Raw genomic sequence first — 13,452 nt, forward strand, 5'->3', positions numbered from 1 at the left:
CATGCAGTTTTTGAAACTTAGGGCATGGTTACAAGGAGGTAGACAAAAGAGTATGAAACATTATTACTAGTTTAGGGTGATTAAAGATAGATAAAAGTTTTTCACTGAAGAAAGCAACAGGGCAACCTGCATAAGATTAATAAAGGTAAATATAAACATTGTACTCTTGATCCCAACTATTCCCATGTGCTAGAGCCATTTTTTGGGAATAAGTCCAAGTACTTATTTGTTTGCATTTTTAATATCTCTGTCGGTACCTTGTAGCTCACTTTCTGAATTATGGTTTTAGAAATAAGGCTTGTTCACATGTGTAGAAAATATGTACTTTCTTAATATGCCCTCTTAAGGCAGATAAAACTGAATAAAACTAAGAGGAAGATGCTAATGGAGCTCTTTTTAGAATTCTTTATGCAACTGTCTGGTCAAGACATGTTGCTTATAATTGATGTGTCCATTACTTGAATTCTCTTGTAATTATAGTCAATAAGTCTTGTAAATGTGTTAAAGCTCACTAAAAGCATACAAATTCAAGAACAGAGTAAGGCTAATAATTTAAAATAATCAATGTAGGCATTTCAGCACTTAATTTCCCTTGTGTGTTGATAGCTGATCATTCTTAATCCATTAAGATTTATTTAGTCGTTTACAATGCAAAATAGGTTTGCACTGGTCACTTGTGCCATTTGAAAATGTCCACCAGGTTAAGTGCAGAATGTAGTCCATTAGTCTTCCTTGACTATATGTATTAATTGCATTTAAAATCAAGTTAATGTGGATGTGAAAGTGAGGTAACTATCAATATGTGACAAAGTAACCCTACTTATATAAGTTACATCATTGATTGTAACATTTAGTAAAAGTTAGCATACTTTTTTTTTAAACATCTTTTGTTGGTCTTATCAGCAAGTACATTTTTATTGTGCTTTGAGACACCACCAAGAGCACTGTTCCTGCGTACACACTACCAGTCTACCATTTCAATTTTGCAAGTCATTTTTTTGGGGAAGTTGGTCTCCAGGTTTTAATTCAAGATTTTTTCTTGGAGCGTCTTAAAATGAATTGCTTTTCTGTTACTTTGCTTATGTCTATGAAATAGTAACACAGGGACTGTTATTAATGGTTAACAGGAAAAAGGCTTACTCTTCCAATCCCTGTTTTCATATTTTGTGATTTACTATATGTTTTCTATAACCTTTTCTTCCCATCCATAGCATGATAACAGCAGCACTATAAGAAGTCAGTGAGTTTCGGTTATCAACAATTGTAGGAAAAAAGTATCCCAGAGTTTTCCCATGTGTTTGCCGGTGTGGAGCAATCAGCGTGACCACAAAGAGTAGTCTTCCCTTTAGCATTACATTAGTAGGACTAAAAAAGCTGTTTATTATCTCTCCTGCGTTATTCTGTTAAAGCTTTTATTTCATATAACATAGGATACTGTTAAGCTACCGGATTGTCTGAAGCCATTCATTTTATGTTAAGTACTCTGGTCACCTGTGCCACTCGAAAATGTTCACATGTAGGGAGACAGGGAGTGTGTGGCTTCACTGAAAAACTCTGAAGTCAGGACTGGTAGTGTTTGTAACTCAATATGTGACAGTTCAGAAGACAAACAGATCACTAGAGGAGTGAATGTGTAGACTTTAAGCATGGTGAGAACAGGGATTACTTCATTCACTGCTTCTTCCGTGCCCCACATTTAGATGGCTCTAGTGCAATTTGTTGAATGAATGAATGAATGAATGAGCAGATGGATAAATGAATGAAGTGTTCAAATGTTTAAGAAGGATTTTGGAATTAAGGCTATAATTGAGAGGTGTTAGATGATGGGTAATAAACATTTTACTTCATTCCTGTGAGACCTAAAGGTTTTTCTTTGTGTTTTCATTTTAGTGTTACTATCATGTCCAAATATACATATCAATTAGTAATGTTTGATAGCTGAGGAATGGCCCCGGTAGGTCCATGTGAAGATTTAGTCTTTAAAGTCTTTGGAATTTTTTTTTTTTTTTTTTTTTTTTGGTAAATAATAAGGTACTAGAAAGTTAGAGAGCCTCTTTAGTTTTTCCCTTTCAAAAAACCTCACAGATCAAATTAAACCAAAAACCTACTGAGGATAATGCTGTTTTAAGGAATGGAGCTATTTAAAAATAATATTGAAAGTTTACAATAATCAAAATAAACCTGAGAGAAAGACAAATTTACAGATATGTGATTTTACAAATTGTGCCTTATAAACACTATGTCTGGACTCATTTTGGAATGTGCATGGCAAGCTTAACATTATCTGTTAGGAGAAAAAGAAAAAAAAGGGACACGTTTTTGTTTTTTTAAATATATATACAGAGAAAGAAGTATTACCTCTGCTAGTATTTGAATTTTTATGGCACAGAAAGGAGATGTTAACACAGTCTGCTCTGAATATCGGATATGAAAAATAGTCAAAGACTCAGTGATTCCGGGTGAAGCCGTCAGCACAACAATAACTCATTTATGTGTTGTCAACATGCTGTAGCAGTGACCACTGAGACCTGCGAGAACTAGGGTTTGTCACAAAGGATCCATGCACAGTAAATTGAAAACACCACAGACCCCACGTGCAACCCTGTGTGACATCTGTGCCACACGAGGGGGAACTAGTCACAGTGCATGTGCTGTGTGAGCAAAGTGAAAACTCAAACCCATAAGATATTTCACATCCGTTAATCCAAAATTATAATACAAATATTGGGAGGGCTTTATATTCTTTGGAGTTCTGATATTGTTAATATATATAATATATATCATATAATAATTTCCTAATTACCCTATTACCTTTAAAGCATTTTAATTTAAAATACAGGTAATTTGATTCTTCTTATACTTTTCAAAAGTCCTTGTAAAGAATTCTATATCTTAATGAAATGTTTCAAAGTAGTGGTAGGCTTAGTTTTATCAGAATCGTTTAAGTAAACTGTGGTTTCCAATGTGATTGATGGTGTGATTGCTGTAAGCTGCGGTCTCAACCTGCTTTTGACATTTAAACATATAAACCTGACTAGATATAACCATTCAGGTGCTAAATATATTTTACATCTACTTCTAACAGTAGAAATGGAAGTATTAAGAGATCTGGCTTCATTGTCATTGAACTGTGAAATATTCAACCTTGTCTGCCCGTGCTTAGTACTGTTGACTTTTTTTATTTCTGTTGGAAGATTAAAATTAAATGCTTCACTTTTTTTGTCAGCTTTTGGGAATTAAATGGAAATTTAAGACCCTAAAGTTTTTTACTGAGTGCTTCAATTTCAACAAAGTATTCTTGGAGGATTTTTTTTTTTTCCCAAGGGCACTGCACAAAGGTTCATTGATCAAATATGATTTATTGCAATTTTTTTATTTGAACTTTTTGTATATTAAAGTCCACATATTTCATGTTCTATCTAGTTATAATAGAAAAGGTGTATTGCCAAATAGGTACTAAACATGATATGAAAAATCTGGAAACATCGTATGGATTTTAAACTGTGGTTTTTATGATTTTATTTATTTGAAGAAATAGTGGTTAGGAAATTGGAAATAGTATATATATTTTATACATTAAAAAAGTGTTGTTTCTCATTAATGTGATTATTGATTATCAGTAAGTATGTTCTAGCTACAATCTTATCTGTTACTAACAGTAAGTTTGTCAACTTTTTTTTTTTTTTTGAGACAGAGTCTCACTGTGTTGCCTGGGCTAGAGTGCCATGGCGTCATCCTAGCTCACAGCAACCTCAAACTCCTGGGCTCAAGTGATCCTCCTGCCTCAGCCTCCCGAGTAGCTGGGACTACAGGCATGCGCCCCCATGCCCGGCTAATTTTTTCTATATATTTTTAGTTGTCCAATTAATTTCTTTCTGTTTTTGGTAGAGACGGGGTCTCGCTCTTGCTCAGGCTGGTTTCGAACTCCTGAGCTCAAACAATCCGTCCGCCTCGGCCTCCCAGAGAGCTAGGATTACAGGCGTGAGCCACCGCGCCCGGCCGTCAACTTTGAAATAATTTTATTTTCTCATTTTTGAGTATAGCTTAATCTTATTTCTTTATTAAGTAATTATAAAAAATTTTGTTGCTACTATGCCTTTTGTGTTGAAAAATTTGTTCTTAAAAACAATAATAACCAAAATGTCAATTCTTCTGGTTTGCTGAGTCATCACCAGTTTTTGACTATAAAATGATCATAAAAGCCTAATAATTTATCTGCTGTGTATTCATACATTATGTTATTAAAAATATAATGAATCACTTGACATAAATGTCAGAAAAAATCTGAAATAACCATTGTTAATGCGAATAAATTCAAAGCTAGAGAAATGTGAGGAAACAAGGAGATGGCCACTGAAAAATGTGTTTGATGATAAATATGTTTTAAAAATATCAGCTACCCTATATGCATTTATGTTTTAAAAATGTTTCATTTTAAATGTTGAATGACTTTAAAATATATATTTGTGAATTATAAGAAAAATATTTAAAATTATGTAGCTCATCACATCTACTTCATACTGTTGAACAGTCTCACTTATGACTTTGAATCTTACAAATATTATTGAAAGTTAAGAAGACTCACTGAAACAATGAAGTCTGCATGGTAGAATAATTATGGAATCAGATCTCTTCAAATTATAAATGAATGCATGTACTCCATTTTGAGGACAGAAATTCTTAATTCGATTAAAGGTATGATTTAGGTTTAGCCTTCTTTTTTAAACTATCAGTAATATATTATTCAAATCATATTTTATGTTAAATTTACTCAGGATCAAAACCGTTCAAGTGCAAGATATGCCATTTTGCAACAGCTCAGCTTGGAGATGCCAGAAACCATGTGAAAAGGCACCTTGGGATGAGGGAATACAAGTGTCATGTCTGTGGGTGAGTAAATCGAAGCCCTCTCTGCAGTGTGAACCAGGAAGCATGTACAGGATAGCCATTGTTTCGGAATTCAGAACTGATAGGAGTAAGAGTGGCTAAAATTATGCACGCGTATCCTCCTTTCCATTGTTATGGTAAATTCTTTAAACACAGTTATGACATTCTTCTCCCACTTCTAATCCTGTACTGAAGATGAGCAATTTTATGGGCTACAAGGTCAATTTGAACCTGTAATCTGTAAATTGACTAAATTATAGGATGTTCATTCACATTGCCAGAGAGAACTATAAATTCCATTTAAAGACATAAAAAATACATAATATAGCTTTAGGAGTGTATATATGTGTTTTTTTTCTTTTGCTATACTGCTTTAATTTTAATCACATTAACAGCTTTTTGGTTCCATTGGACATGTTCTATAAGGAAAAAACAAAAGGATTTAATTTCAAACGGCTGGTTACTGATTATTGCAGGGATGATGTGTGAAAAAACAGTGTGTAATGTGTTTTTGTGTAACTTTATTTCAAAACTTGTTTCTTTTTTTAGTTAATAGTTCTTTTCTCTGAAGAATCATTCACAATGTTTAATTGTCATTCAAATGTGTTGCATTTAATAGAAAGTGCTGGGGTACCTTAATGCAAAACTAATTAATTTAGCAGAAATGTTTAAAAGGTTTTAAAATGCTATGACATATATGGTATATCGTAAGACATTCAGAGGTGGATTTTAATACCCTACTTCTGATTAAAAGTATATTTTAATGTTATTATGCTAGAGAAATTAACTAATAAGTGCATCATATAAAAAATCTTTATGTGAAACCTGAGAAACCTTCAATTCTTATGGCTAATTCACAGAATACCACAGGTTCAATTAAATTATGCAGTGTGCACATGTTACATTAGGTTTATTTTTCTAGTAGAAGATTCTTCAGATCGATACTACCATGTAAATATCTTTTAAGCCAAAAACAAGTTCTGCTTTTTGTTGGGTGGTACACTTTGTCCTAGGATGCAATTGCATTTTTGACCCTTAAGATAGTTTTACAAATAATTTTGCAAGCAGTTTTATTAACCATGGTCTGTGATATATTCATTGGCAGAATTGATGGTTCAGTGACTTGCAGCTAAAGTAAATGAAGATGAACCTTTGCTCTAAATCCCCCTGAAGATCAGTGGGAGAATGAGTTTTGTTACTACTGATTTTAGCTGCAAGGGTCAGGTGCCCGAATGGTTCATTTTAATTGCTATAGATCTTGGAATTTTAAAAGAAATATATTTCATTTATTGTTTTTACCCTATGTGTTATAGGGAAGAACTCTCTGACTACAGTGAAATTTCCTATTAGGTGGCAGTAAGCAGTTTCTTCCTCATTTCTGAGATATAAGTAAATAATTTTTGCATACTCTTGATAGAAATCCAGTTCTGTTCATTTTTTTTTTTTTATTACCGTTACTAAGACCCTGGAAATAGAAGAAAAACTTTTTTTCAGAGAATAGTTTCTGACATATATGGTATCAAAAACAATACATAATTGATAGGCTTTAATTGTATAACTTGAACAATGCACACCTTGCTTACTAATTGCTTCCCAAACACAACTGAAATGTTGCATTAGCATTTTATATATTTGATTCCCAAGGTACAGAATTATAAATAAATATACACATATTGAGTTTTATACTGGTGTCATAGAGAGCTACATGTGTGAGTGTGCATAGAATATGCATTCTAGATTTCCAAAATTACACCTTTTACAATTGTGATAGCCACTGAATTTCATCTGACCGTGAAATAATAGTTCTCTTTATTTTTTTAAATGTAATTTGATTTAAAAGTTACATAGCAATAATTTTAACGGAGTTGATATTTTCACAGTGAAGGTGAAAGTTCTGAGGTATTGCAGTAAACTTAAGAATACCTATTGATTTATGTAGGTGAAACAGAACAATAATGAATTAGGTACCCTCCAATGTTACAGGAAAAGTATCATAGATCTGTATTTTGTGTGTTTCAAAGGGATAGGGCAGTATTTAGGTTAAAAATTAAAGTAGAAAACATAAAAAGTGCAGGGATTGGTTATCAGATTAGTGGCACTAGAGAGTATTGGTATGTTAACGTCATTGACAATGTCAATTCATTATCATTGATGGCTAAATAATCTTAGAAATGCTCAGTGGGCCTATTAGTTCCTGAATATAAGCAGCTCATGCTGCATTTCTTCATTAGCTTTAATTGCTATAAATTTTACCTTTTATAAAATCATGGTTTAAAAGGTGAAGACTGATCTTTCAGGAACATTAACTCTATAATTTTGTCACAAACAGAAGGTCCTGCATTATGTTTTCTTTTCTCCAGTAGTTAATATCTTCATCTCTGTCTTTTAGAAGTTTATTAATGACCTCTTTATTATTTGAGTTGTAAGAAGTTGTTTCTTAAATAGCCTTGATTAAATAATAATGCAAAAAAATATCGGAACAGGCACACTGTTAAAGTATTAATAGAATTATTACTCTTAATACTGTACTTTTTTTCTTAGAAAACTCTTGGTTTTTTTGAGAAAAAAACCGATATTTTGTGGTGAAATTGATGGAAACAATAAACAATACATTTTGAATTGTGCTCAATATTAATGTTTCAGATTATTTGTAATTGATCTCTTTTTCATATGTTTATGTGTCTTTATGTGGACAATTGTAATGTTCATCAACTGTGTATCTTGCATTTTTTTTTTTTTTTTTAGTCGGAGTGTCACTCTCTTGCCTGGGCTAGAGTGCTGTGGCATCAGCCTAGCTCACAGCAACCTCAAACTCCCAGGCTCAAGCGATCCTCCTGCCTCAGCCTCCCAGACAGCTGGGACTATAGGCACGCACCACCGTGCCCGGCTAATTTTTTCTATTTTTAGTTGTTTGGCTAATTTCTTTCTATTTATAGTAGAGATGGGGTCTTGCTCTTGCTCAGGCTGGTCTCGAACTCCTGAGCTCAAGTAATTCTCCTGCCTCGGTCTCCCAGAGTGATAGGATTACAGGCACGAGCCACTGTGCTTGGCCTGTATCTTGCATTTATTTTATTTTATTTCAGCATATTATGGGTTGCATTTTTAACTAAGACTTACTTTTAGGGCTGTGTATTAGCAACTCCCCTAACAAAAACTATATTTGAAACTTTTGTATAAATTGCCTCGACCTACGTTGATTTTCTTTGAATCTCAAGATCAATTTTAATTGATATCTCCCCCACCCCCACCCCATGGGCATATTTTAGCTAGAGTACATTGTGGATTTAAGTTAGTTTGACAGAGAATGTGAATGTATTAGATGTCTAATTCCTATTAGGTAGTTAGGATTCAGAATTCAGAATTTAAATTTTGTTTACCCAAAGTTTATACCTGCTCATGTTAACGGTAAAATTTCAAAAATGTATTACTTTGCCCTTCATGTTTTAAATATATGTTACAAATAACTTCATTTAAGAGCCATTTATTTTACTTTCACTTTTAGGAGGAGCAGTTTTTTGAGTAGTAGAGTTTCTTAATAATGTTTTTCTTATATTTGAGTGTGATTGATAGAGGAATTTTATAGAATATAGGTATAGTTATATTTAGGCACTTGGTAGTTAACATGAAAATCTACTATGGGTCTGAGGTAGAGCTTAGTGGGAGAGAAAGTAAGAGATAATAGGGAGCATCCCTATATAAAAGTGAATAATTTGATGTTTAAAAATAGGCCAAGTACATATTTTCACTACATCCATGATCTCTATTTTTTTCAGTAGTCAAGAACTTGAAAATCTCAATGACTTAAAAAAAGGTCATTCAGGTACCATGTTTTGTTAAATTCTTTTAAATTTATTTTAATTCTGTGTGTGTGTATGAAATAGTATATATAAATACTCTCAATAATAGTATTTATGTAGTACTTTATGGTTTAGTAAATGCCTGGATTAACATTGATCTCATTTGTTGACCTCTGTAGCTTCGTGAGTTGTTTATCTCATGTTTATTATCCCCATTTTACCGACGGGAAACTTGAGATTCCAAATGTTTTTATTGATGTTCTTAAATTATGGAACTAATAATGGTTGGCCACTCTTTTTCTTCCTTTTAACTATCCCTTTTCTTTATTTCTCTGCTTTTTGTAATATCTGTTTTTCGTTACTAATTTTAATTTGTAATTATTTTTTTCTCTCTAGGTTTTCACTAGCGTGTAGTAAATGTAACTTATCTACTCCTCCCACCAGTCAGATTTATTTTCTGCTTTTGCCCAGATTTACGTTCTTTTAAAAAATTGCTTGCACAGTGTTTTACCTTCATATTCTGGTATTCAGTCTCTTTCTCTCTCTCTCTCTCTCTCTCTCTGTCTCTCTTTCATCTGTCTGTCTGTCTGACACACACACACACACACACACACACACACACACACACACAATCTTTTTCTTTGTTTCACTCTTCCCACTTAGTGCTGTTTAAAATAATTTTATTTTTCCCCACTCTCCTTCATGTGTTGATAATTTATTGCATTTACTTGAGTGGTTACAAATTGAACATATTTGTATAATAGAAAGAAATAGGTGTCTAAACTTGTAAAGGTTAAATCATTAGGATGAGGGATAAAATTGATCAACTTGGGTTATTTTTGTTTTTCAGTACTAACTATTTTAAAAGAGTTATAAAAAAAACTAATAATTGGCCTATAATTTCATTCGGCCTAGGAAATTATACCTAAGCTTTGTATGCCATTATTCAGAAGCATAGATCCCCAACATGCATGATTTAGAGATTATATTACTGATTGATTTCCCTATGTCTAGTCTTGATTCTTGTGTATGAATTAAATGAATAGTTGAGTAGAATTTACCTAATCAGGAGAGAAAGAAAGGTATTTTCTAAATCTGTCGCATCTGGGTTCATAAAAAGATTCTAGACATTTTAAAATTGTGTGTTAATGTGCTTATGAACTGTTTATTCCTAGTTAAAGAAGAAACCTTAAATAGAAAGTTACTAATGCAGTAAAACTCTATGTGTGTGTGTGCATGTGTGTGTGTGCGTGTGTGTGGCATTACCTAGTTTTTGTGCATTAGAAGGGATCTCTATGTAGATGATTATAATGTCACTTTCTGACCTTTGCAGCTTGAATAATTGTAAATCATTGCTTCATAACGTGTCAGAGAATGTCTGTACTAGGCAATTAAATGGCAGAATATAATAGACCAAATTATTGCCTGTCATGTTTTCAACAACACAGTTAGTATTTGAGTTACACTTAATCATTACGTGCATTAGCAACTTCATTGGAATCCAGCTTCAGGCTGAGCATGAAATACATTACATTATTTAAACCTCTAATGGTACAAGTCATTTATTTGTGTTGAAGTGTACAACATGCAGAGTTTCATAAAGCAAGGAACACTTGAGAGCTTAATTTATCCAAATCAAAGTCTAAATGCAGATAAACACAAGTGGCAAAAATTAGTAATTTTTATAGGCTGGAAATATTTAAAAATACATGGTTGTGGGTAATTGTAGGCAGCAGGAATAAATTAAAATCACTATTTTTAGTCTGCTCTGAGAACTAAAGCTGTGTATACCTAAATCATTAAAAGCACCATGGAATTGCATTTTTAGCTGAACAATTAATTACACCCATCATATCCACAGATGTATCCAAATAAAATAAGTATTTGGTTCAGCTGGTTGTTTTGGTTAAAGAGATAGACATAGAAAAAGTTTGTTTTCTACTGTGGAATGAATTATGCTTGTAACAGTATGAAGTGCAGCATCTCTCAGTTTTGTAAAAAACATTCAAATTAACATTAAAATACTTTATCATTATAAAGGGTGCATTATGTATTTTATCGATGTAATATTTTAATGCTTTTTGTTTAATGATATTCTTTTGTCTTTAGTTTAAAATTTAGAAAATGCCATGTAACAGTTACTGTCTCTCTTCTTGTCAGTTAGGAATACAAAAGTAACATTATTTGTTTATTCCTCTGGTGTTCAAATCTTTGTAATACCTTTTACACAGGGAATGAACATTTTGAAAATATTTTTTATATACAGATTGCTTAATTACTTGAAAACCTAAGAGATATGTTGGTAATAATATTCAAATCTAAAATTTTTTTCCTCAGATACGATTCTAGTGTATTTTCCAGCGAGTTGTTTTGTAAATCCGGGAGGCAGTCGGGGTGAGGTTAGGACAGTGGAGCAGAAACACGGATGCTGTTCCCAGTCTCTCGGCGGTGAAAGGAGAGCTGTTTGTCACCACCATACCCTATTTTCCCTTCTCATAGTAGTAGATTTTAAAATTGTTGCCACAGAAGAGTGGCGTCATAGATTTATTCCAAGGCCAATAAGTATGATCAGTCTGTAACAAAATAGAAATAAACATCGTCATTTCTTGGGGTTATAGTTGCAAACATTGGCCTCTGTTTCTAGGGTCTTTTCTAGTGAAGCAGTCACGTCCCAGTGACTTAAGTCCTTGTTTCTTTATTTTAAAAAGGTTCTGTGGTGATTTTAAAATCCTGTTGTTGAGTCTAAAAATTCTTTAACCCCCTGCCACAGGAGGATGCAGGAGAGTGGCCACTTTTCTGGTCTTTTGCCCGTTCTGATTTTTTTTTCTTGTTAGCCTGTTTTCTACCTCCCTCTTCCTGTTCATCAGCTTGTTTTAACGAGTCCTATGCTTGGTGGAGGCTTTTGCTCTTTGACTCATCTTAGGACTGGATAAGAGGAAGTACAGGAAGTGCAGAGAGAAGGGAAGCATAACCATTGATTTATTATTTCTTCATTCATTTCTCATTTGGCAGATTCCTGGGAGTGTTTTCCCTGTGTGACACTCACAGTGACGGGGTTTCACCAGGCCCTGTGGTCACGTGCTCCTGCAGGAGAGCCGATCTGTGGTCCAGAAGCCACTCTGGCAGCGGAGTAAAGTGGAGTGGAAGCACAGGGGCGAGCTTTGCTGAGTGGCAGTGGGAGAATCCTCCCCTCACATCCCGGTCTGTTTGAGTTGGGTCCTGACGGATGAGGGGTGTTTTGCAAGGCAAATTTGGACATTCTTAACAGAGGGAACAAAAGAGCTTACATGAAAGTAGAGATGTGTGGAGCATCGTGGTGTACCAGTAAGAGCACTGCAAGCAGTTCCTGAAATATGTGTGGCTAGATGGGGAAAGGGGGGATTTTTTAAATAATAAATACACATGTAGTGGACATCAGTATGTGCCAGTGCTGTGTTAGTCTTTAGGGCTGGAATGATCAAAACAATAACTGCCTCAAATGGAGAAAGCTTAGGTCAAGAAATGCCCATGTCTCCTTGGCCAATTCAGAAAATATTTCCTGGGGTTGGTGGCACTGATGTGCAGTGAGTGGGCGTTAGGCAAGTAAACAGGGCAGCCATTGCAGGTGGGGGCAGGGGTTCCCGCCAGGGAGCATTGGCGAGCTCAGGAGCTGTGCTGAGTCAGCACTGCCAGGGGCTAGAGCGCAAAGCCAGGCGGGCACTTCCAGGGACAGTGGGTGAGGGAGACAGGAGTCAGGTCCCAAAGCTGTGCCATGCTAAGCAGTGGAATGCTGGCCTTTTCCTCTGCTTTCCATTACTCTTTTTTTTTTTTTTTTTTTTACTTATCTGACTTTCTTCTTAGCTTTCTGGACAGTGACTAGGCGTGAAGTGGGGAGTAGAAAACCTGGTGGGAGCAATTTACTGTTTCAGGATCAAGGGCGTGGAAATTGGTCAGGGGAATTATTTTAAGAGATTTCACTGTTTGTAATTTTAATTAGGGATGTTATTGATTTTGGATAATTGTAATGGAAACAGGTTGATAACTGCTCCATATGACTTAATGTATGATAGTTCCAAATAATAGTTAAAAGGACACGTGAAGTCACGTGGCCGTGCTACAGATGTCCACACATAGCTGACATGTTGAAAGTGGATGCTACAGTTGTGTCTCCATGCTTGATTGTTCCTCTGGATGGTCAGCGTAACCTGGGATAGGGAGCCACTGATTTTTAAGAAGTGTATGCCATTGGGGAATGCACTTCCGCTCATGCCTTTGCGCCTGCGGGGCTTGCCTCTCTTTTGAGTGCCCCTGTGGTCTGTGTCTCTGTGGTCTTCTCCCTCCATACCTTCGGCCCTGTCCCCCATCTTCTTATAGCTCCATTCCCCTTTCTGCTGGTTTTAGCATTATTATACCAACGTCTTTGTTGTCTCAGTATCAGAGTACTAACTGTTCCAAGCACTGTTAGTACTCTCTGGATATATGAATTTTCAGAAAGTTATTTTTGGTTTGCTATTCCCATTAAATTTTTAAAAGTACTATTTGCTGCTGAGGCTCTATAGGAATAGACTGAGCTGGACCCCAGGAATGGTTGTCTTTGAAGGGCCAATAAAGGGTTAATTTGCATCATAATTATGCTGTCAGCATTACATGTGGTTAATGGGGAACTAGAAAATTCTTCTTGTAAAATCTAGCTAAATGTAAGATGCTCTCTCTTATCTATTTTAGAAGTGCTGCTATAAATGAAGTAGGTGAAAATGGTCTCATGTCATTAACACATCTGGTAATTATC

At 34.6% G+C, this 13,452-nt stretch overlaps 1 protein-coding gene across 1 annotated transcript in view; it reads left to right on the plus strand.

Moving 5' to 3' along the window:
• ZNF407 (zinc finger protein 407) overlaps positions 1-13,452 on the plus strand; it is a 506,579-nt gene that overhangs the window by 36,561 nt on the left and 456,566 nt on the right. Inside the window, exon 3 of the mRNA XM_012648891.1 lies at positions 4,776-4,890. Coding sequence (XP_012504345.1) covers positions 4,776-4,890 — 115 coding nt within the window. The remainder of the gene's footprint in view (positions 1-4,775; positions 4,891-13,452) is intronic.

This window comes from Propithecus coquereli, unplaced genomic scaffold (assembly GCF_000956105.1).
Source record: "Propithecus coquereli isolate 6110/MARCELLA unplaced genomic scaffold, Pcoq_1.0 Scaffold296, whole genome shotgun sequence".
Classification (NCBI taxonomy): Eukaryota; Metazoa; Chordata; class Mammalia; order Primates; family Indriidae; genus Propithecus; species Propithecus coquereli.